At 39.0% G+C, this 24,995-nt stretch overlaps 5 protein-coding genes across 5 annotated transcripts; 4 read left to right on the forward strand and 1 right to left on the reverse strand.

The window, feature by feature from the left end:
* Positions 1–957: 957 nt before the first annotated feature.
* LOC308378577 (uncharacterized protein) lies at positions 958–4,627 on the forward strand (the record flags this gene model as incomplete). Its single annotated transcript, XM_080855516.1, has 9 exons — positions 958–1,068; positions 1,258–1,379; positions 1,486–1,574; positions 1,912–2,137; positions 2,877–2,946; positions 3,563–3,694; positions 3,819–3,940; positions 4,030–4,115; positions 4,392–4,627. 9 exons carry the CDS (start codon positions 958–960, stop codon positions 4,625–4,627), a joined length of 1,194 nt encoding a protein of 397 aa, XP_080711642.1.
* A 2,365-nt stretch (positions 4,628–6,992) lies between these two features.
* Positions 6,993–8,037, reverse strand: LOC308378578 (apolipoprotein D-like; the record flags this gene model as incomplete). Its single annotated transcript, XM_080855517.1, has 4 exons — positions 6,993–7,228; positions 7,505–7,590; positions 7,680–7,801; positions 7,924–8,037. 4 exons carry the CDS (start codon positions 8,035–8,037, stop codon positions 6,993–6,995), a joined length of 558 nt encoding a protein of 185 aa, XP_080711643.1.
* Positions 8,038–16,391: 8,354 nt separating this feature from the next.
* LOC308378579 (apolipoprotein D-like) lies at positions 16,392–18,062 on the forward strand (the record flags this gene model as incomplete). Its single annotated transcript, XM_080855518.1, has 4 exons — positions 16,392–16,505; positions 16,628–16,737; positions 16,827–16,912; positions 17,827–18,062. The coding sequence occupies 4 exons, from the start codon at positions 16,392–16,394 to the stop codon at positions 18,060–18,062; spliced, it is 546 nt and encodes a 181-aa protein (XP_080711644.1).
* A 2,165-nt stretch (positions 18,063–20,227) lies between these two features.
* Positions 20,228–21,392, forward strand: otos (otospiralin). The gene is made up of 4 exons (XM_080855641.1): positions 20,228–20,247; positions 20,390–20,456; positions 20,966–20,989; positions 21,193–21,392. The coding sequence occupies exons 2-4, from the start codon at positions 20,396–20,398 to the stop codon at positions 21,375–21,377; spliced, it is 270 nt and encodes an 89-aa protein (XP_080711767.1). The 5' UTR covers positions 20,228–20,247; positions 20,390–20,395; the 3' UTR covers positions 21,378–21,392.
* A 720-nt stretch (positions 21,393–22,112) lies between these two features.
* On the forward strand, positions 22,113–24,837 carry cops9 (COP9 signalosome subunit 9). The gene is made up of 3 exons (XM_080854857.1): positions 22,113–22,225; positions 22,724–22,796; positions 24,655–24,837. The coding sequence occupies exons 1-3, from the start codon at positions 22,163–22,165 to the stop codon at positions 24,690–24,692; spliced, it is 174 nt and encodes a 57-aa protein (XP_080710983.1). The 5' UTR covers positions 22,113–22,162; the 3' UTR covers positions 24,693–24,837.
* Positions 24,838–24,995: the final 158 nt, after the last annotated feature.

Here is a 24,995-nt window from a genome sequence, read left to right on the forward strand (position 1 = left end):
TCATGCTTCCCTCTATGGGCCAAGTGGTGACAACCAGATAACTCTGGGATGATATAACTTAAAATATGCGCGCGTAGAAACAAGTTGGAATGAGTGTGACTTGGCACTGGCAGCATGTTCAGGGGGAGGGGGGCATGTGAAATCAATCAGAACATTCTTTTAGACACTTTATCCTCCAAATGATAAGAATTGAATCGCCACTCCTCTCAAATTGTTTCAACATAAGTAAACACTATATCAATCATGAAGGGGGATTTGTTGCAGGACTGTTGTATCTGCATTTGTTTTCACCAGACGTAGGCTACCTAATAAACTGGAAAATGTGTGTATAGCCTACAGTGAGTGTGTACATAGGCTACCATAAACAGAGACTCCTCTCTCCGCCTGTTTGGTTTGGAATGCCAAAACAGGCAGATGATATTGCATTTGCATTAAAGTGGAAGAAAATAGTGCAGCCTCCTTTTTCAGGCATAACTAGAAATCTATCAAGGTCAATGCATGTTGTAGGCAACATTGAAACCTGACTGGGTAGGATTTTAGAAAAAAGGTAATATTTTATTGTATTTATTTATAGCTCCCTCTCTATTGGCAAACACAACATCCACACCTTTCTTCCTTTTCTTTTCGAAGCACAATCAAAGCAAATCAAAAAATACCAGTGTGGTGACATTGACCTCCAGTTACAAAACACATTCAAAGCATGTCCTTGTGTAAACATTTATTATGAAATCTGTTCTGGCCTTAGAGAGTACTCATTGGTTAAATGCTAGGTCCTTTGAAACAGTGGTGTATAAAAAGCCACCCTTGATCAGCACACATCATTGCACATCCTGACTGGTAAGGGAATTCATCTGTTTCTGAATTCTTCTGTTTCTTGTAGCCTTTAGAATATACACTGGCTCTTTAATGGTTTTTCTTGTTCTCTTTTTTTTTTATACAGAAAAGGAACCAGGCAAAATGAAAGTTTTTTTAATGCTTGCTGCTCTGACTGTGGCGGTAAATGGACAAACGTTCCATTTTGGGAGCTGCCCTACGCCACCAGTCCAGCAAGATTTTGATGCTGGCAAAGTGAGAAAAACTTGAATATCATAAATTAAACTGCCAAGGAAGCCAATGTTGGGAATTTGTTGTGCCTAAGTGTAAAAATCATTACTTTTACAGTCATTTAAATCGATCATTCATAATGAATTTTATTCAACCATACTCATGGTTTCCTGTTTTCAAATAATGACTTTTTCCCATATTCACTTTGAACAGTATCTTGGTAGGTGGTATGAAATTGCAAAGCTCCCTGCCGCTTTTGAGAAAGGGAAGTGCCCCCAAGCCAATTATTCTATACTGCAGGAGGGAGTCATCAAGGTTGTGAATTCTGAGCTACTGTGAGTTCTTTGTTGCCTTGCAGTTTAATTCCGCACCACTGTTTGAAGGAACTTCCTGTTTTACTTAACCTACTGTTTTAAGGAATATCCTGTCTCTTGTTTTCAGGCAAGATGGGAAGGTTGACTCCACCGAAGGGCAGGCCATAGTGAAAAACCCGGACCAACCAGCCATCTTGGCAGTCTCCTTCTTTGATGGTAAACAATACATTTGAATCATGAATGTGAATAATCCACTCCTTAACAGGAGTTTCTGGTGAACATCAAGTAAATCCCTGATGAATAGTTTTCTCCAACAAAGAGCTACCATGTTTGTCCATGTTTGAAGTGTTCTATCACCAGTGAAAAAAATAAATGTTGAATGAATGAATTAATTATGTTGGATATTGTTTTTCATGATATAATTTTGAGAGGTTTCCTTTAGCTAACTGTAAGGCTAATTACTGACAGAGCAAATTCAGCATATGATCTTTCTTTCCTTTTTATATAATCCTTTGCAATGCACCTCACCATCTCCACCTTTCCTATATTGTAGGTGTAGATGCTCCCTACTGGGTCATCTCCACAGACTATGCCTCCTACTCAGTGGTGTACTCCTGCACAGACTACTACGGCCTCTTCAATGTGGACTTCGCCTGGATCCTTGCGCGCTCCCGATCGTTGCCTACCAACGTATTCTATCAGCTGCGTGGTGATCTTGAGTCTTATGGTGTCAGCATTAGTAAGATGACTTTGTCTGACCAAAACGGCTGTGATGCTATGCTTTAGGGCCAATGCAATAAAGCAATGCATTGGAGTTATATGTCAACTCACCCTAATAAAAATATTTTAGCAAAAAATATAGTTTTACTGTTTGTTTATTTCTGTCCCTGTCCCATGGCAATTGACTCACTGAAAGGAAAACCAATGAAAGCATCAGTTCTATTTGTCTCCATAGCAGTGGCAGGTTACATATGTGGGAAAATATTTGACTGTCTGTCTTCTTGCAATAATGACATGTAGTCAGAAACAAACAGCAGGAGAAATAGCATGGCTATTATTCAAACCAAGCCAACAAAGACAACAGTCAGGCTGAGGAGAAGGAGGATTCATGAGAATAAGGATCATGTTCAGGTCAGATTCAGTCCATGAGGAAGACAAAATAATTGTATTGACAACATTTGTGTTAGAACATGGGACAAAATAAAAAAGTCTTAAAGGAAATGTTCAGCTTTCCATATTCACATGGCCTACATTCAAAATATGAATAGCCTTCTAAGTAATAATTCATTTTATGTAAATAAAGACCTTAAAACACAAAACTTCTTGATCAAGTAGAGAACGTGTTCTCATGCAGGCATGATTCACAAACGAGGATAAGTAGTCCTCGGGTACAGTGCCACCTCTCTTGTCCCGTCGGTCTTGTCCCATGACATCTATTTAGCATATCACCTGCTTCGAGTTAGATGCAGTCTGACGCCACAATATCAGCGTTCTTCACACTCTTGTTTTGAGAGGCAGAGTCAAGGGAGTGCCCGAGTGCAACACATTCTCCGTTAAGCCTGGAACCGCAACAAAGGATTTCACGCAGGTAAGAACTTATTCGATTAACAAGTAGGGCCGGAAAATAATGTTCATGTTTTTTGTAATCGTTACCTGGCCGACTGGTTTATTTTGAAGAGAATAATGTTTAAGCATTCGATATGCTTGAGATCATATGACTGTATCAGAAGGAGCTAAATTGTCTGAGCATTTTAAGGGACTTTTCCCGTCTGTTCCTAAATTAAATATAAGGTTTACAATAAACCCTAACTGGTTTAACAGGTGTAACAAGCAGAAGTCATATAGGCCTATAGCAACTGCTGTAAACATGGGCCTTACATCTACCTAATTCCTTTGTTTCTTATTTGTTTCTTTACTAATGTAGTCTTTATGACCAAGTCGACATGAAATAGAGAACATTATTTCTCATACCCTATAAAAATAATCTTTAATCAAAAATATTGGATTTACCCCCCCCCCCAAAATATCTGTGTTCATCCATGATTAAATCTACTGTAAGACTTTTCAGCTGTGAAAAATCGTTACATCGCTATTTCTTGACTGATGTTGATGTTGGTTTGGTATCTTTCCAGTCTAAGCCCCTAGACTCTGTGTGTTATGTCTACTTAGTGTAACTAAAACATGTTATCGTTCTAGGAGGAAAGAATCTGGGTGTGGAAATAATGGCTATTATCATCTTGCTTTTACCACTGGTCCTTCCACTTATTGATGCCCAAACATTGCACTGGGGCCCTTGTCCAACACCAATGGTTCAACCCAACTTTGACCTCAACAGGGTAAATTTATCATCTGGCCTCAGAAATAGCATTGGTTGCATGCTTTTATTATTGAATATTCGGTAAATATAATGTATAAAGTATAACCTAACTGAATTTCTTCTCTTTTTTTACTTTCTATCAGTACATTGGGAAATGGTATGAAATTGAAAAACTCCCTGCAAGGTTTGAGAGAGGAACATGTATTGAAGCTAACTATGCTGTGAGGCCTGACCATACCATCCAAGTGCTCAATGTGCAGACCTAGTAGGTCACCTTCCTATTGTCACATACACTTGTCAGTGAGAGTACCCTGTTCATGTGTGGTTACAATTCATTATGTTGCTAATTTGCAGTAAAGGAAAGGTGAGGACAGCAGAGGGAACTGCTGTCATACAGGACAACAGGGAGGCGGCAAAGCTTGGAGTCAGCTTTTCCTACTGTGAGTAACCTTTCACATGGAACAATTGTATTGAACAGATGTCCCTGATGAACACCCACTTTTTTTGTGGAAGTCATTGTTTGGTCCTAGGCTGATACAGAAACCACATTAACATTAACTGAAATCTCCAAGTTACCCAGGGCTTAATTCTACTTATGAGTAGAAAAATGCCTACTTGAAATAAGCAAACACGCTTAATGAAATTAAAGATATTGTACAAGAGTCCGTTTAAAAGAAACTTTATTTCCCCTCTTTCTCTTTTCCTTTTTGTCACAGTTACTCCCTACAGCCCATACTGGATCCTGTCCACTGACTATACTAGTGTCGCTGTGATCTACTCCTGCACTGACATCATGAGGGTCTTCCACATAGACTATGCCTGGATCCTTGGCCGCTCCCGCATCCTGCCAGCTGAGACTGTGTTCCATGCCAAGGAACTTTTCTTTCGTGGCAAAATTGATATCAGTGGCATGAAAGCAACAGAGCAGCGTGGTTGTGATAGCTTAATCTGAGTTGCTTTTCTAGAATGTTGTTATATGACTTATACCTTGTATAACCTCCCAGTTGCAGGACATTACTTGTAGCCTATTTACGTAATGAAGAGGTTTATTTTTGGCTTACATCAATGATCAAACGTCATATTAAGTACATATGAGATTGGGAAACTTCTTTATTATAGGTTTTTAAAATGTGTTTACTAAATGTATTTAACCAATATTGAAATTAAAGTGTCTTTCTGAAAGTAACACCTGCAAATATTGTGTGTTTTTACTGTCCCCTGTTGTTGGGTAGGTGCTAATGGCATCTGGAGAGTACAGTGCCACTATGGGCCTTGTAGCAGAACCCATATTTTCCCCTGTTGCCACATTTACGATTTACATAGACATTTACATATTATCGGGTAGGTAGGCATGGCGGATTGAGAAGAGATCTTAGCCAAAGTACAGAAAAAATGCACATCAAGTGCACTTTAGTTTACTAGAACAAATGGAGACACTTTTGCAAAAAGTATTTGTACCCAAGAACCCAAGAAAGCAAATGTGGAAAAAGTGTGGATAGTGGGACAGGAGACTAGTAATGTCTATTTAATATTATATTCACCTACAATTAAAACTGATTATTAGCAATTTTCATGTTACTCCAAAGAACACTCATGATAAAGTTGAACATTCTCACCTGTTACTTTTAGTTTACTGAGTTATTTGTTTTCTCAGGAAATGGTGACAGAAATAACAAAAATGCGCAAAGGTTGAAGTCAACTAAAAATAAAAAAAGAATTCATTGATTTCAGTGTTTTTATCCAGTTGGGTTAGGGTTAGTCAGAAGATAATTTGAATATCACGAATAATCACAGGCTATGTGAAAAGCGTTTCGAATTATGAGGGGAGGGGATAAGGAGAGGACAGATTTTCCTCAGGTACAGTGCCACCCAGTGCTCAGACCAAAAAAAAGGGCACCCATCGCCAAAATGATTCATGAAATTAAAACTAATAAATAATATAAAATATGGGATGTTGAATGGAATAGATCCCCAAAAGAACTGTATGCTGATTGAATAATGAGTGACAATCGCCACAGGTTGTCCAGTAAGAACAATACAGAATGTCAATGTCCAATGAGGTTTATTGCACACACACGTGTGCAATAAACCTCATTGGACATTGACATTCTGTATTGTTCTTACTGGACAACCTGTGGCGATTATTGCACACACACGTGTGCAATAAACCTCATTGGACATTGACATTCTGTATTGTTCTTACTGGACAACCTGTGGCGATTGTCACTCATTATTCAATCAGCATACAGTTCTTTTGGGGATCTATTCCATTCAACATCCCCTATTTTATATTATTTATTAGTTTTAATTTCATGAATCATTTTGGCGATGGGTGCCCTTTTTTTTGGTCTGAGCACTTGCCCCCCAAAATGTCTGTGCACGTGCCTGGGTGGCACTGTACCTGAGGAAAATCTGTCCTCTCCTTATCCCCTCCCCTCATAATTCGAAACGCTTTTCACATAGCCTGTGATTATTCGTGATATTCAAATTATCTTCTGACTAACCCTAACCCAACTGGATAAAAACACTGAAATCAATTAATTCTTTTTTTATTTTTAGTTGACTTCAACCTTTGCGCATTTTTGTTATTTCTGTCACCATTTCCTGAGAAAACAAATAACTCAGTAAACTAAAAGTAACAGGTGAGAATGTTCAACTTTATCATGAGTGTTCTTTGGAGTAACATGAAAATTGCTAATAATCAGTTTTAATTGTAGGTGAATATAATATTAAATAGACATTACTAGTCTCCTGTCCCACTATCCACACTTTTTCCACATTTGCTTTCTTGGGTTCTTGGGTACAAACACTTTTTGCAAAAGTGTCTCCATTTGTTCTAGTAAACTAAAGTGCACTTGATGTGCATTTTTTCTGTACTTTGGCTAAGATCTCTCCTCAATCCGCCATGCCTACCTACCCGATAATATGTAAATGTCTATGTAAATCGTAAATGTGGCAACAGGGAAAGATATGGGTACTGCTACAAGGCCCATAGTGGCACTGTACTCTCCAGATGCCATTAGCACCTACCCAACAACAGGGGACAGTAAAAACACACAATATTTGCAGGTGTTACTTTCAGAAAGACACTTTAATTTCAATATTGGTTAAATACATTTAGTAAACACATTTTAAACACATTTTAAAAACCTATAATAAAGAAGTTTCCCAATCTCATATGTACTTAATATGACGTTTGATCATTGATGTAAGCCAAAAATAAACCTCTTCATTACGTAAATAGGCTACAAGTAATGTCCTGCAACTGGGAGGTTATACAAGGTATAAGTCATATAACAACATTCTAGAAAAGCAACTCAGATTAAGCTATCACAACCACGCTGCTCTGTTGCTTTCATGCCACTGATATCAATTTTGCCACGAAAGAAAAGTTCCTTGGCATGGAACACAGTCTCAGCTGGCAGGATGCGGGAGCGGCCAAGGATCCAGGCATAGTCTATGTGGAAGACCCTCATGATGTCAGTGCAGGAGTAGATCACAGCGACACTAGTATAGTCAGTGGACAGGATCCAGTATGGGCTGTAGGGAGTAACTGTGACAAAAAGGAAAAGAGAAAGAGGGGAAATAAAGTTTCTTTTAAACGGACTCTTGTACAATATCTTTAATTTCATTAAGCGTGTTTGCTTATTTCAAGTAGGCATTTTTCTACTCATAAGTAGAATTAAGCCCTGGGTAACTTGGAGATTTCAGTTAATGTTAATGTGGTTTCTGTATCAGCCTAGGACCAAACAATGACTTCCACAAAAAAAGTGGGTGTTCATCAGGGACATCTGTTCAATACAAATGTTCCATGTGAAAGGTTACTCACAGTAGGTAAAGCTGACTCCAAGCTTTGCCGCCTCCCTGTTGTCCTGTATGACAGCAGTTCCCTCTGCTGTGCTCACATTTCCTTCACTGCAAATTAGCAACATAATGAATTGTAACCACACATGAACAGGGTACTCTCACTGACAAGTGTATGTGACAATAGGAAGGTGACCTACTAGTTCTGCACATTGAGCACTTGGATGGTATGGTCAGGCCTCACAGCATAGTTAGCTTCAATACATTTTCCTCTCTCAAAACTTGCAGGGAGTTTTTCAATTTCATACCATTTCCCAATGTACTGATAGAAAGTAAAAAAGAGAAGAAATTCAGTTAGGTAACTTTATACATAATATTTAACAAATATTCAATAATAAAAGCATGCAACCAATGCTATTTCTGAGGCCACATGATCAAATGTACCCTGTTGAGGTCAAAGTTGGGTTGAACCATTGGTGTTGGACAAGGGCCCCATTGCAATGTTTGGGCATCAATAAGTGGAAGGACCAGTGGTAAAAGCAAGATGATAATAGCCATTATTTCCACACCCAGATTCTTTCCTCCTAGAACGATAACATGTTTTAGTTACGCTAAGTAGACATAACACACAGAGTCTAGGGGCTTAGACTGGAAAGATACCAAACCAACATCAACATCAGTCAAGAAATAGCGATGTAATGATTCTCTCAGCTGAGAAGTCTCACAGTAGATCTAATCATATGGATGAACACAGAATTTTCTTGGGGGTAAATCCAATACTTTTGATTAAAGATTATTTTTATAGGGTATGAGAAATAATGTTCTCTATTTCATGTCTACTTGGTCATAAAGACTACATTAGTAAAGAAACATTTATCAAAAACAAAGGAATTAGGTAGATGTAAGGCTCATGTTTACAGCAGTTGCTGTAGGCCTATATGACTTCTGCTTGTTACACCTGTTTAACCAGTTTTTCTAGGACATTATGTAGCACGTCGAAGGCATGCATTATATATATAGCCTACATTATTCAACAGTACAGATATTCAACAACTCTTAACCATACAAACATTACTCTGTTGAAGTTTTACAGATCCAAACGGAGAGGATGTGTTTCGTGTGGGTTTATTGTAAATCTATATTTAATTCAGGAACAGACGGGAAAAGTCCCTTAAAATGCTCAGACAATTTTGTTCATTCTGATACAGTAATTTGATCTCCAGCTTACCAAATGTTTAAACATTGTTCTTCAAAATGAACCAGGTGGTCGGCCAGGTAACGATTACAAAAAACATGAACATTATTTTCCGGTCTTACTTGTAAATCGAATAAGTTCTTACCTGTGTGAAATCCTTTGTTGCGGTTCCAGGCTAAACGGAGAATGTGTTGCACTCGGGCACTCCCTTGACTCTGCCTCTCAAAACAAGAGTGTGAAGAACGCTGATATTGTGGCGTCAGACTGCATCTAACTCAAAGGAGGTGATATGCTAAATAGATGTCATGGGACAAGACCGACGGGACAAGAGAGGTGGCACCAGGCACGTGCACACAGATAGACCCCAAGTGGTGCTCAAGCACCTGCTCTTTTGCTCTAGAGGAGAAAAGTGCCCCTTCTGCTGGAGCCAGAGGCGGAGATCCCATTTCTTTGTAGGGGGGACAATACATTGCCCTGTCTCTCTGTATGCTTTCTTCGAACTGCGTTTGCTACCTTGCAGGACTAGACAGGTAGCTAACACAGCTAAGCTTCAAAGATGATGATTTTTTTTCTCTTCAGATCTTCACCGCTGAATCCGGGGAATGTTTCACGTACCCCCCCAGTAACAATAAAAGTACATTACTGAGCAGTATTTTGTCCATGTCATGGATGAATGTCTTATATATGCCATAGTCATAGAATTGGATGCATTAATTGGGAAAAATGGTTTTCTTGAACATTGTAGGCTAGTCAACCTTATGCATTTAAATGAACCTTGACCTCTTGTACACTCATCTCTGCAATGGCAAGTTAAAGTTTTTGACTGCTGGTTGACTTCAGTGCCTGCTGTTTGGCCTGATGCCCCTTACTGCCTATGTGCCTTGTCACATCCCGCACACCTTGATGGGCACAGGTGTTCTCTTGACTGCAGATAGAGCACTAGTATACTAATTTGTTTTTTACCTGACATCATTGAAAGACAAATGCAATGATTTATGCATCCATGGCCAGGATATTTATAACAAGCAAACACATTTACAAAAAAGAATGCCCATAACATCATTGAATATTAAGGTCTGCCTAATATTCGTTCGAATTATAGGCTATATATATTTTAAATAGGCCTAATCTAATTTATTATAGCCTATTAACGAATTTCGGAGTCAAAGCTATAGTGAAAAGGCAGGCTGTAGCCTTAAACTCTGTTGGCTACAAACACTCTTTAAAAACGAAAGCTAATTATCTGGGGAAAATTCTCTAACTGCAGTCTAGTTGTCATTGCTTGTATCAAATCATTGTGAATTTGTCGTAACATTAAAACAGGAGACGACTTACTCCTTGTAGAAGACTGATCCTCAGAGCTGCTCAGGTGGTCTCCTCAGTTGAACGAAACTTTCAGAAGATCAGTCGCGCGCAATGCCAGGATGCTTTATTTTCATTGGTTGCTGGATTTAATCTTACCCAGATACAACAGATATAAAATATACTTTTATTCTGATTGGCTATTGTGTAGCCCATTTCATTTTTTGGATTGGCTGATAAGTGGCACCTCACGTCAGAACTCCAGGGGATTCGGGGAGACGTGCTTGATTCCTCCTTGGTGAGGGCAGAGCGGCCAGGTCATGTTTGCGCGCTGCGGCACATTAAATAGCCTATAGTTTTTTTTCAGCGTGAGAAATACGATGTGTGACGGGAGTGCGTGATTAAAGACCGAAATGAGTGACTGTCACGCTTGAGAGCCCTGTATTGCGCACTTTACTGGAAAAAAGATTGGCACTTAACTGGACTAAATACATTGCTGCATCAACCACAAAAGAAACTCCCTTTATCTTACAAACACAGATTGCTACATCATCCACAAAAGAAACTTCCTTTTTTCCAAAAAAGCGCTGGCGGGCCAGAATTGGTCCGGGGGCTGGCTGCTGACGACTCATGGTGTAGGCTACTGCTGATTGACTGAAACAGGGAGCTGACAGTAGTCCTGCCCGTTGGAAATAGCATGTGAACCAAAACACTTTGGAATAGGGGATCATGATTTTTCAACACTTAAAAAACACATTGTTTTATGCTTATAATTATCACCGCTTGTGTTGTCAGGCCTTTGTTTCATATTACTATATTATTCAAAATTATTTATTTGTATTTACAATGATTGTTGAGGGGGGGACAACTTTATAGTAGAGGGGGACACGTCCCCCCTGTCCCCCCCGGGATCTCCGCCTATGGCTGGAGCCCACTTTTTTCTTCATTTGTCAATATTTATATTTTAGAATAAAAATTACTCTCTTTGTCATCAATTTCCCCCAAATGCGTTTTTCTACTGACGGGGCACTTATTTGAGTTCTTGAAAGAATTTCGCCCTGACATGCTCCACGGCGGTCAAAAGCCCCCGCCACGCCCCTCCCTCCTCCTTCTCCTCCACTTAGTGCTCATGCAGTGCTGAGTGCCAGGCCAAACGGCTGCAACCTAGGCCTACTTCTTTCTGACCCGCAGCCTCAGACAAACAGGTAATGACGGTGTTTGTACAATCCCCCGACGTTGTTTGGTGATAAATTAACCACAACATTAGCACCGCTGAAAATATTACGTTGCAACTGCTCCAACGTTTCCTTAAAAAATAAACAAACAAAAAAACTCACGAAATCCGTGATTTTAAAGCCTTGTCCTGCTGTTTACTGACATTTGTCATGTTAAATGAAGATAGAGAGGGAGAAGGATACAGACAGACAGGCAGGCAGACAGGCAGAGAATTAAAAGGCAGTTTTACTGTTCTACAAATTAGACAAGTCCACTGATTTTGTTTAATTTTAAATAGTTATTATTGAAATGAGAGGTAGGTCTTAAGTTGAGCTACGTACATGACAGTCTGGTGAGGTATACTGTTGTATATTATTAGTGTAATGCTGCTTATGCTTCAACTCTGTCAAAAATAAAACAGTTAAATGTGTGTGTCCTGTGTTGTCAGCTTTATAGAGATTATGTAAGTCACTCTTGATTATTATGCGCAACATTGATTTATCTCCTTTACAACATTTGCAGCATAATGCCAAGAAAAGAGAGACTCCAAAAGCAGAAGCGCAGGGAACTGTAGCAAGCAGTTCAGGGTAGCAGCTCTCTTTTATCTTAGATTAGGCCATCAACTAGTAAAACAAATGAGGGGAAATCAGTAACCCTACCTGTTCCAGAGGAGCCCATGATAAATTGAGTAAGTTTCTTAACAAAACAAAAATAAATATATAAGTTGAAAATATCCTACTGTGTTTTTTGTTTATTTGTACAAAAGGCTGCTCCCCCAGCTGCATCCATAGACATATATAGCTGCATCTAGCTGAGGCACCCTGCTGTTTGGGCCCTCACAGGACCTGGGGTGATAACAAGGTCAGACCAATCAGACCATCCCTAGGTTCTGTGAGGGTCGTCAACAGAGGAATGTCACTGTCCCTTTGGCCACCCCAGAGACAGTTTCTAGGCAGCCCCCATACATTAGGAGACAGTTTCAAGTCTCCCCTGAGGCATGTCCTAACATGCCTCTCAGCCCCTCTCTAAGGCCAACCCTTCTCTGGCCATTTTGTGGGAGCAGAGCTGGAGAGAGGAGCACTACGGAGTTTGGAGGAATCAATCCAAGACATTCACTATCATTAATTTGCTGTGCGTCAATAAGATTGTGAGTGTTCTGTTGTCATCTGTGTGTTTAGTAGTGAGTCTGTTAATATCATATTATCATGTCATATCTTATTCATGTTACTGCTACTGTAAAGATTTACTGTGAGTAACAGAGATAATGGAATGTTCACCGTTACACAAAACGGTATTCAAGGGACATCCATATTCATAGCCTTCATAATCATTTCATGTATATACTGTTTGTCTTTATTCTTTGCTCCTTGAATGTCAATATGTAATGGTATGGAGTTATTGAAACTTACTACGTGTAAAAAAGACTAGAAATTGAATGTTTATTTTTCATTGAATGTTTACATAAAGTTGCACTGGGTGCCTTTAAGGCTACAGCCTGCCTTTTCACTATAGCTTTGACTCCGAAATTCGTTAATAGGCTATAATAAATTAGATTAGGCCTATTTAAAATATATATAGCCTATAATTCGAACGAATATTAGGCAGACCTTAATATTCAATGATGTTATGGGCATTCTTTTTTGTAAATGTGTTTGCTTGTTATAAATATCCTGGCCATGGATGCATAAATCATTGCATTTGTCTTTCAATGATGTCAGGTAAAAAACAAATTAGTATACTAGTGCTCTATCTGCAGCCAAGAGAACACATGTGCCCATCAAGGTGTGTGGGATGTGACAAGGCACATAGGCAGTAAGGGGCATCAGGCCACAGCAGGCACTGAAGTCAACCAGCAGTCAAAAACTTTAACTTGCCATTGACTGCAGAGATGAGTGTACAAGAGGTCAAGGTTCATTTAAATGCATAAGGTTGACTACAATGTTCAAGGAAACCATTTTTCCCAATAAATGCATCCAATTCTATGACTATGGCATATATAAGACATTCATCCATGACATGGACAAAATACTGCTCAGTAATGTACTTTTATTGTTACTGGGGGGTACGTGAAACATACCCCGGATTAAGCGGTGAAGATCTGAAGAGAAAAAAAAGACTTGTGGTTTCTCTTGAAATTCATCATCTTTGAAGCTTAGCTGTGTTAGCTACCTGTCTAGTCCTGCAAGGTAGCAAACGCAGTTCGAAGAAAGCATACAGAGAGACAGGCAGGCCCGGGGTGGGTAATCGGGAGAATCGGGAGCTTTCCCGATGGGCCGCTTCACTTCTGGGCCGGTCGAGAATTTAATTTTTTGACATTTGTCACGTTCGTTCATCTTCTCTTAAAGTAGGCTAAACACGTGTCACATTCTGACACCACAGCCTCTGCATGGGTTGTACCATGCGAGGAAGTTCTCCCCTCCCAAATAGAGTTGGTTGGGTCCACAGCCCGTCTTTTCCAAAAAGTTTTCTCATTAGACTGCTGCTGGGCCGGCCCAAACGCAACGATACGAGGCAGGGAGGATGGATGGGAGGAAAAGGCCATAGGAGGGGCTGAAAAAGCCAGTTTGAAATAAAGAAAGGCAATGGAGGAGGATGCTGCCAAATGTGCCAAGTTTACCGATTTATTTTCAAGAGGTAAAAACACAAGTGGCAACTGGTAAAGAGAGACATAGGCCTAATGATTAGCAACGTAAATATTCGGCTAGCATTGTAGCGTTGGTTAATATCGTTGTAGCGTTGTAAACCTATTCTCAAGCAAAATATTACATTTAATTGAAATATTAGCCTTTTTATAATCACCCAATACATGGTAAAATGACTCCTGCGCCATGACTACAGGGACAGGTGGAGAGGTTAACCAAATAAACAATATGAATTAAAGTTATTTAATGTAAGAAAGAGCAGTATATGACAGAAATTGGATAAATGATGAAAGAAAAGAATGACAGGGGAGATTTTAGATGATGAACCAGTTGTCTCATCTGATGTTGCTTTTGAAGTGAATGTCCATAATGTTATTCTGGACACTGTGGCAGGTAGCGTGGATAGGAGGTTTTCAGCAAATGCAAAACTTGCCTTAGATTTGGCTTGTCTTGACCCTAAAAACATTCCTGAAATAAAGATAGATGGGCTCCCTAACTCAGCACTCCAGGAAATCAGCAAATGTCTGCTTACGTTTGATTACAGAGTTACTGTTAGCACATTACAAACGGAGCTGTCTAGCCTGGCATACCAGTGGGAGAGACTGAAAAAGTCCTCTTTTGAAGGTTGTACTGTCAGGGCATGTAGGCTAGTGAGATGGCACAGGAAGGTCAGGAGAATAGTGGCGGACTACCATATATGGAAGAACCAGAGATGGAGCTTGAAAGCAGGACCTGTTCCTCCGCCAAAAACTGTGCCATTTGTGCCCATTTAATACTCTCACTGTACAACCTCCTCACAGATTAGCTTATCATGTCATTAGGTAAGCATATAAGTTTGGGTTGACTTTGTCCATCACACAGGTTGCATGTGAGAGAAGCTTTCCAAACCCTAACATTTGTGAAGAATAGGCTTTGAAGCTCATTGAGTCAGGAGAACTTGGAGGATTTCATGTTAAAAGGAAATCCTCATGTCTAGAAGCAGTGACACAGTTATAGATAAAGTGGCTGAAACTAGTGCAATGCTTAGGCGGTTACTGATGCTGTAGATGCTGTTGGTGCTATTCCCAATGTAACTGTTAACTGTACTGTGAGTTGAACTGTAAACATTGGATCAATATCCTCGTTGTTGAAGAGTGGGATAGGTTTCAAATGCTTTATTTATTTATTTCTGCTTTTGTTAATTATCAACCTATCCTTGTGGAATAGCGGAATATTTTTTGTTGACTTCTCAGTTTAAGTGGATTTTTATTTAACTTTTACATTATTTGTTGAACCATGGTATTAATAAAAAGAAAAATCAGAATAGTAAGAGCTGAACTGTTGCTTCATTTATCCAATTTCCGCTACCATGGAAAAAGTGGGCCGGTCATGGGCCTGAAATTCCCGGGCTGAAAAGTGGCCCCACTCCGGCCCCCCCCCCCCCCCAGGAATTACTCTCTGAAATGTTACCATGTATTGTCCCCCCTACAAAGAAATGGGATCTCCGCCTCTGGCTCCAGCAGAAGGGGCACTTTTCTCCTCTAGAGCAAAAGAGCAGGTGCTTGAGCACCACTTGGGGTCTATCTGTGTGCACGTGCCTGGTGCCACCTCTCTTGTCCCGTCGGTCTTGTCCCATGACATCTATTTAGCATATCACCTCCTTTGAGTTAGATGCAGTCTGACGCCACAATATCAGCGTTCTTCACACTCTTGTTTTGAGAGGCAGAGTCAAGGGAGTGCCCGAGTGCAACACATTCTCCGTTTAGCCTGGAACCGCAACAAAGGATTTCACGCAGGTAAGAACTTATTCGAATTACAAGTAAGACCGGAAAATAATGTTCATGTTTTTTGTAATCGTTACCTGGCCGACCGCCTGGTTCATTTTGAAGAACAATGTTTAAACATTTGGTATGCTGGAGATCAAATTACTGTATCAGAATGAACAAAATTGTCTGAGCATTTTAAGGGACTTTTCCCGTCTGTTCCTGAATTAAATATAAGGTTTACAATAAACCCACACGAAACACATCCTCTCCGTTTGGATCTGTAAAACTTCAACAGAGTAATGTTTGTATGGTTAAGAGTTGTTGAATATCTGTACTGTTGAATAATGTAGGCTATAAATATAACGCATGCCTTCGACGTGCTACATAATGTCCTAGAAAAACTGGTTAAACAGGTGTAACAAGCAGAAGTCATATAGGCCTACAGCAACTGCTGTAAACATGAGCCTTACATCTACCTAATTCCTTTGTTTTTGATAAATGTTTCTTTACTAATGTAGTCTTTATGACCAAGTAGACATGAAATAGAGAACATTATTTCTCATACCCTATAAAAATAATCTTTAATCAAAAGTATTGGATTTACCCCCAAGAAAATTCTGTGTTCATCCATATGATTAGATCTACTGTGAGACTTCTCAGCTGAGAGAATCATTACATCGCTATTTCTTGACTGATGTTGATGTTGGTTTGGTATCTTTCCAGTCTAAGCCCCTAGACTCTGTGTGTTATGTCTACTTAGCGTAACTAAAACATGTTATCGTTCTAGGAGGAAAGAATCTGGGTGTGGAAATAATGGCTATTATCATCTTGCTTTTACCACTGGTCCTTCCACTTATTGATGCCCAAACATTGCAATGGGGCCCTTGTCCAACACCAATGGTTCAACCCAACTTTGACCTCAACAGGGTACATTTGATCATGTGGCCTCAGAAATAGCATTGGTTGCATGCTTTTATTATTGAATATTTGTTAAATATTATGTATAAAGTTACCTAACTGAATTTCTTCTCTTTTTTACTTTCTATCAGTACATTGGGAAATGGTATGAAATTGAAAAACTCCCTGCAAGTTTTGAGAGTGGAAAATGTATTGAAGCTAACTATGCTGTGAGGCCTGACAATACCATCCAAGTGCTCAAGTAGGTCACCTTTCTATTGTCACATACACTTGTCAGTGAGAGTACCCTGTTCATGTGTGGTTACAATTCATTATGTTGCTAATTTGCAGTAAAGGAAATGAGAGCACAGCAGAGGGAACTGCTGTCATACAGGACAACAGGGAGGCGGCAAAGCTTGGAGTCAGCTTTACCTACTGTGAGTAACCTTTCACATGGAACATTTGTATTGAACAGATGTCCCTGCCGAACACCCACTGTTTTTGTTGAAGTCAGTCAGTGTGGACACATGCGTCCAATTTCCGATTTCAGTCCGATTTAAATTGGATATTGGACACATGTGACTCCTCAGAACTAGATTCATTGTGTCCAACTTGAGTCCGACTGGACTCCGATGTAAACCCCCAGACACACGATTCGATTCCGCTGGTAATTGGACTGGGCGCGCATGTGTCTCTCGTATCTGATTCAAATTGGACAACAACAACTTTTGCACGTGCTTGAGATCGTGCCCACAGACATATACATGCATCATATATAATGTATATGATATGATAAACGCTGCTAGACGCTCAGTTCTTGTGCTCCCTCTCATTCACGTTGAAATACTGAAAGCGAAAGTGAAACTTAGAAACTGGAACGCAACTGTTTGGGACAGAACGCGCTAATTCAGTGAACAAATATTTTCTTATTACTTTTCCACCCGTTGTTAGTCATGTAATCCATTCATATCGATGTGAATCAATCAATACTAATACAACTTTAACTGTGGTGTGTTTTTGTTTCATTTCACAACGTATTTACTGTATAATCAACGGTTTTGTTTCATTTCACAACGTATTTACTGTATAATCAACGGTAGCAGATGTAAACATTCCGCATTTGGTACGATAGGATCGGAGTGCTGCCATCATGTGCCCGCACTGACTGTTTGGTCCTAGGCTGATACAGAAACCACATTAACATTAACTGAAATCTCCAAGTACCCAGGGCTTTATTTTATACTTATGAGGAGAAAAACGCCTACTTGAACTAAGCAGATACGCTTAATGAAATTGAGTCCACTTAAAAGAAACTTTATTTCCCCTCTTTCTCTTTTCCTTTTTGTCACAGTTACTCCCTACGGCCCATACTGGATCCTGTCCACTGACTATACTAGTGTCGCTGTGATCTACTCCTGCACTGACATCATGAGGGTCTTCCACATAGACTATGCCTGGATCCTTGGCCGCTCCCGCATCCTGCCAGCTGAGACTGTGTTCCATGCCAAGGAACTTTTCTCTCGTAACAAAATTGACATCAGTGGCATGAAAGCAACAGAGCAGCGTGGTTGTGATAGCTTAATCTGAGTTGCTTTTCTAGAATGTTGTTGTATGACTTATACCTTGTATAACCTCCCAGTTGCAGGACATTACTAGTAGCCTATTTAATGAAGAGGTTTATTTTTGGCTTACATAAATGATCAAACGTCATATTAAGTACATATAAGATTAGGAAACTTCTTTATTACTGGGTTTTTAAAAAGATGTATTTAACCAAGATTGAAATTAAAGTATGTTTCTGAAAGTAACACCTGCAAATATTTTGTGTTTTTACTGTCCCCTGTTGTTGGGTAGGTGCTAATGGCATCTGGAGGGTACAGTGCCACTATGGGCCTTGTAGCAGTACCCATATTTTCCCCTGTTGCCACATTTACGATTTACATAGACATTTACATACAGTAATATCGAGTAGGTAAGCATGGCAGATTCAGGAAAGATCTTAGCCAAAGTACAGAAAAAAATGCACATCAAGTGCACTGTACTTTAGTTCAGGGGTCTTCAACGTTTTTCAGGCCAGGGACCCCCAAACTGATGGCGAGATGAGCAGGGACCCCCTACTATATAAATTGCATAACATTTTGTTTATAATATACTGGGCCTAGTGCCAAATAAACATATAGCTACTCTGTTATTGTGTATTCAATACTAATCTATTCAAATAATACAAAGGTTAATATATTCATTAACATTTAAATTTTTTTACATTGAATTTGAGCTAACATTTTTGAACAACGAATTTAACTTAACATTTTTTAACATTGAATTTAATTTAACATTTAACAACATGAAAGGTACAGGGTGGCCGTGCCACTGCCATTTATAAACATACATCTTGCAAACAACTCTGAGCTAATAATTAATAACAACTTATTAAAATAATTCACAGATATATGTTTTTATTTCATCATACATAAAAAAGGGACAGTAAATCCTCAAGCATCTGTCGATGGCACACATCCTCCCACATTAGTGAGATGTATCTTCTTTTCAATAACTCCTGACTGACACGATCCAACGGATGACAGAGGAGGAGTCTGGCGCATGGAGTTGTGTTGACAACATAGATGTTATAGTGAGATTGACAGGTCAACAAACCAATCACACCACTAGCAAGTTGTTAAGATTGTAGGTAGTAGCATGCTAACGTTACATTAGCTAGGGGGCTCATACACCTCGCAAATCCTCTCAGACTTATTTTTCAGTTACAATTAACGTTTTTTGACCTTGTACAGTGTCTATTTCCCTTTATTTATTTATTTTTAAATCTCAGCAAAAACAAATTCAAACTAACAATTTATAGGTACAAACAAGACCGGCTTTGGAGTTTGGTCCGCCATCTTTTGGTCCGCCGCTGTTTAGACTTGAGCAGAAACGCGATCTGATTGGCTAGTGCCTGTGCTGTCGTATTTGCATGAAAGGTGCTGTGAGTGAACCGGTGCCCAGCTTGAGAAAGCTCCTGTGGGTAGCTGAATGTGTCGATTGGACTGAAAGATAACGTCTTCTCAATCAATTTATACGTTCGCTACAATTTGTTGGATTTATGTTAATGTAAATTTAAAGGAAATAAATACAATTCTGATTCGGAAGACATTTAAATGTGTGGAAAAAAAAATTGGTTGATTATTTTTTTTTTTTTTTATAAATATTAAAAAAAATTGTCTTATCAACCAAAGATTTCGCGACCCCACTGCAGTACCTCCGCTGACCCCCTGGGGGTCGCTGACCCCCTGTTGAACACCCCTGCTTTAGTTTACTAGAACAAATGGAGACATGTGTGGATATTGGGACAGGAGACTAGTATAGTGTCTGTTTAATATTATATTCACCTACAATTTAAACTGATTATTAGCATTCTCCATGTTACACAAGAACACTCATGATAAAATGTAACATTCTCACCTGTTACTTTTAGTTAACTGAGTTATTTGTTTTCTCAGAAAATGGAACCAGAAATGACAAAAATGCTAAAAGGTTGAAGTCAACAAAAAATAGAAGGATTCAGTGATTTTAGTGGGGTTAGGTTAAGTCAGTAGATAATTTTAATATCACGAATAATCACAGGCTATGTGAAAATAAGCGTTTCGAATTATGAGGGGAGGGGATAAGGAGAGGACAGATTTTCTTTATATTTGAGTCCCCTGCTCTGGTTCAGAAACACCCCACCAGAGTTGCTGCATATCAGAGGTGGAAAAACATCAGCGTTTGTAAACAGGTAAGCTATACAACATTTTATGTGATGTTCGCTCTTAGAAGAAAAAATAGCTCAAGGGGTTATGTCAAGGTTCGCTCAGGGTTTATATGTATAATATTTGTCTTTTGAAAAAAGTTTAATCCTAGGTTGTTGTTTTTTTTAGGAAAGAATGAAGTGGTTTTTCCATTTTTGTGTTCTGTTCCTCTTTTGCATCATGAACCATTTCAGTGGTAAGTGTTTAACATTTAACTTAAAACTTTTTGAATGGACTCTGGTACATAAGGACGGTATGTACCCTATACCCTTCAACTATGCAAACAACTAATCTATCACAACAACCAGCAGAAAACATACCACATAACTTGTATTAATCTGTTCTGGTAAACACCATTCTCTGGTTAGCATTATCTTACAAGACTGTCTCATTTAAATGTTTGGTCAAGCATAAACCATTAACAACCATGATGCGTTATCAACCAAGCATGGTGCATTTCGATTCAACATTTATTCATTATTAATAACGTGTTTTCAGTGTCACTATGTGTAATATATAATACAATTGTACATTTACCCAAGAGGACTGTGCAACAGCAAAACATAATATTTGAGGAGGAAATAGAGTCCCCTCACATTTTTAGAGTCCCAAGAGAGAACCCAACTTTCCTCCAGCTGAATCACTTCTTTGTGAGCGCTGAACTCAAGGCTCTTCCTCTGTCTCCCTCTCTCGTTTCCATCATAGGTGCCAGGTACATTCCTGAAGGAGGTAAAAATATATTCTGCTCATTTGTATACCATAAGACAAATAATAACTGTTTATTTGATCTTAAGTTTGCTGTAGCTACAATAATAGTTGTTTTTAGCATGCTTCTTGTTTTTCTTTTCTTTAAAAGCTAGCAAAATCTTGCTTCATCCTTCCATTTAAAATGTGTTTTCGTCCATAAATGCTGATAAGTGTTTCTTTTTCAGGTCCTTATGATGAGCCCCCTGCAGTACCATACTGGCCCTACTCAACATCTGATTTTTGGAGATACGTGGAGTACTTCCGCAGCATTGGTGCCTACAATCATATTAATGAAATGTCTCGGGCATTCTTTGCCCACCAACACCTTGGAGACACCTTGGGCTATGAGGTGCCAGAGGTGCCAGAGTAGAGATATTATGCATGGGCAGACATGATTTGGTCAACAAGGTTCAAGAGGTGCAACTGATATTCCATGCATGAGATATACGTTGTTTTACTGTCATATATAAATATGTCATCAACAATTTTTTTTGAGTGTATACAAAATATGTAAGTAAATAAAAAAGTATATTCTAGTTAAAAGAAAATTCTGTACCACCATTAACATTGTGGTATATGTACATCTGTATTGTTACTTATGGCAGACCAATGACCTGCATAATGTATACTAATAAAGTAATGCAGAAATGAATTTAGGTCTACATTATTTATGTTGATATGTGTTGTGTTTATTTGAAAAGGGACAGTGTACATGATAAACATTTCCCCAAAAATGTAGATGCACCGGAATTAGCTAGGTTAGCTAGTTTTCATCCGTTGTCCGTTGGCAGGGCATGACAGAGAGATAAGAAAATGAAAGAAAGAAATTATAATAAGAGATTATATAATTTAAAAATATTTTTTTAAAAAAGAGATAAGCAACAGTTTTATATACATATAACCAATGATTAGCTTGACATAACAAGACTTCGTTGCAAAGTTTTTTGTTATTTTATAAACATTTTATTATACAATCAAAAAAAACGACAAAAAGTTAGACGTATCAGATTTTATACCAGCGATTAGTGAACATTGTAGGAACACCATGGTTGGACTGTATAGCTGGGAAATAAATTGCTTTGTCCAGTGTTCAAGTCGGACCATTTTAAGTGTAGCAACAAATTGCAGAGTTTTGTAGCTCAACACCACATCAACATGAAGCCAGCCGTCGATGAAATGTTTCCCGAGGGTGCAGGACCGTATGTGGATTTGGACGAGGTGTTTTATTGAATCATACTGTTTGAGTTTTCTGTTTATGTGTAAAGCAGACGGAGGCATCCACGTTAGCTAGCATAACACAGCTAACGTTAGCTTATTAGCCAGTTGCCTAGTGGTTCACGGTAAAATATCAAGGCATAGCTTATCCAGATATAATATCTGTTTGGTAAACTCATAAGACCTAACGGGCTACAGCAGGAAAACGTATATCTATGCTTTGTTATTTGTCAGCATATGTCTTCAGTAACTTTAACTTAACTGCCATGTCCATAGCTGACGAATGTTCGCTAAGTTGGCGATCACGTACCTGATATCATAATCCTGTGACTTGTCTAGGTAGGTGATAGTTAGTATATTTACGGGTTCAGCCATCGTTTTTTCAGACTAACGTAAGACTTTTGGTTAGCAGTCAATATAGTAACATCGTTATTAAGCAGCTTGATTTTGACATGCTTGTAGAAAACGCACAGTGCTTGTATGTAATGTTGTGATTTTCAGGCAGGGGGAAGCAGTGGTCTACTGATGGACTTAGCTGCAAATGAGAAAGCTGTGCATTCAGACTTCTTCAATGGTAAGGAAAACACAGACGTCCGTGTGCTTTTTACTGACTATCCTGAACACTTATGTGATTTATTCGATTTATCCTTACAAGTGTGATGGAATCAGGTGCTCTGATGTACACTAAATATTGTACGATTACAATCTATTTATTTTTAAAAGAAGGAAATATATTGAATATTATGTCCGCTTGTTTTGTCAGTGTCCGATGTGAGAAGTCACGGGACCTGATTACCTACGGCTCTGGTAGTTTCGTTGACTATTGTTTTGCTTAGGTTTAAGGAGGTATCACAATCCAGATCGCAAATGGGACACTTTTCCCTGGCAATATTTAATCAGATTACAAATTCACACTGATGTGTGAATGACTTCAAAGCTTTTCAGTAAATTGCCCAAATAGCAAGTGTTGTTGGCTAATGCCAGTCTGACTGGATTGTGTCTGAAACCTCATCTATAAAATTGCATAGCTTCACACAGCATTTCAGTGGAAAAGCAGTGCACAAAGGCCGGTCAGAATTTATGCCTAAGATCTCTATTGTTGCCATAGGTATTCCATGTTGCTGTTTGTGTTATGGTAACATATAATTAGGTTCCAAAGTGCTGGTAGCAGGTAGGGTCTTCAATTTAGTTTATTTGTTTCCCCTCCTACACATCTATAGTCTTAAGAGAACCCGTTTTGGCACGGCACAGGACAGCCTTGAAAAAATGGGGCCTTTGAAACAGTAAATGGGAGGTGAAATACAGCCTCAGTAAAGCTTTTTTATGAGTTTCTGTTGGCTCCAGCGCAGCATGGCTTCCTGCTTTGTAGACAGTTCATCCTTTTTTAGTGGATAAAGAGGCTGAACACGTGTCACTTTGAGATGAGTTTAACTCTAAACAGTAGGTATTTAGAGAAGAAACAAGGAAACATAACACAAGGAAACATAACACACGGACAAAAGTTTTCTATAAGTGTAGTTTTTCTGTTGAGACGGTGGTCTTGCGCTCTCAGAGGTTGTGAGCAATGAGCCCATGGGGTTCTCTTCAACATCAGGGGTGTCTTCAGTTTACTAGGCCTAGTTTTTTGCTGCCAAACTTAACAACCATTCCAGATGTTTTTTTTTGTGCAAAAGTTTACATTTCCTTTGAAGATATTTGACACGTTGTCGATAGAGCAGAGGTTTTGCCTCGAGACGTGTTATGAGGTGCAGTGCAGGGCCATATATGAAGTCTTTTCTAAGCACTTTCACTACTGTTTTGCTTTCCCTCTGTGCTTCCAAAAATCTCCTCTTAATGATCTTTGATAGGAAATGTATGGTTCTTGGCTTTGAATGTTTTCTCCTTGATCAGCTATTGTTCTTGTTTTGTACCTCACTAGTAAAAGCATCTTCTAAATTAATAAATGGAGATGTAGAATGGAGCGGGCCGAGTCGGTTACCTTTCCTGCTGTACAATTGGAGGCTGTTTAAGATGTTAAGTGTGTCGTGGTGTTTGTAAATCAAAAGGATTGTGACAGACAGACACTGAACACTGCCTTTCAAATTTCCTTGTGAAACAAAACCAGAGGTTATCTCTCTTGTCGAGTGTTGCCACAGCCGAACTGTCTGTCAGACACAGCCAAACTGTCTGTCAGACACAGCCAAACTGTCTGTCAGACACAGCCAAACTGTCTGTCAGACACAGCCGAACTGTCTGTCAGACACAGCCAAACTGTCTGTCAGACACAGCCAAACTGTCTGTCAGACACAGCCAACATCTTTACTTCATGTTAACTTGTCAGAGTGAAACATGGCCTTGTTGACTCCAGTCATTTGAAATGATGTATTGAAAAGTAACCATTACAGTATTCCGAGATGAACAGAAATGCTAACTTCTGTTTAAACTTGTTGCAGATTTTGAAGATCTCTTCGATGATGATGACATCCAGTGATGGGGGCCCTGAACTTCAAGATCATAGAAACAAAATGCTCAACATTTTAAAGCCTGCAGCCTATATTTTCCACTGTCTGCAAACGCGATGATGTATTTATTATTTCCGTTTGGTATTGCTTTGTTCCAATAAACGTTTGTGTTAAAAAAAATAAGTTTCATGCGTGTCCAGATGTTGTTAAATTCTTTAAAATCTCAACCATTTCAACTCAAAACTGAGCATTACGTTAATCGCTTTTTCATGTTGAAATCTGTTTTTCAGCCCAGATTGTAGTCTTTTGCACATTCCTGAACACCTGTGAGT

This window comes from Sprattus sprattus, assembly GCF_963457725.1.
Source record: "Sprattus sprattus genome assembly, chromosome: 17".
In the NCBI taxonomy this organism is placed as follows: domain Eukaryota; kingdom Metazoa; phylum Chordata; class Actinopteri; order Clupeiformes; family Clupeidae; genus Sprattus; species Sprattus sprattus.

What these genes read in the sequence shown, in the direction of transcription:
- otos (XM_080855641.1), top strand. Translation starts at nt 20,396, where the DNA reads ATGAAGTGGTTTTTCCATTTTTGTGTTCTGTTCCTCTTTTGCATCATG. An exon ending in CATCATGAACCATTTCAGTG is followed by an intron (nt 20,457 to 20,965) that starts GTAAGTGTTTAA and finishes TTTCCATCATAG; the next exon opens with GTGCCAGGTACATTCCTGAA. An exon ending in CAGGTACATTCCTGAAGGAG is followed by an intron (nt 20,990 to 21,192) that starts GTAAAAATATAT and finishes TTTCTTTTTCAG; the next exon opens with GTCCTTATGATGAGCCCCCT.
- cops9 (XM_080854857.1), top strand. Translation starts at nt 22,163, where the DNA reads ATGAAGCCAGCCGTCGATGAAATGTTTCCCGAGGGTGCAGGACCGTAT. An exon ending in CGTATGTGGATTTGGACGAG is followed by an intron (nt 22,226 to 22,723) that starts GTGTTTTATTGA and finishes TGTGATTTTCAG; the next exon opens with GCAGGGGGAAGCAGTGGTCT. An exon ending in GCATTCAGACTTCTTCAATG is followed by an intron (nt 22,797 to 24,654) that starts GTAAGGAAAACA and finishes AACTTGTTGCAG; the next exon opens with ATTTTGAAGATCTCTTCGAT.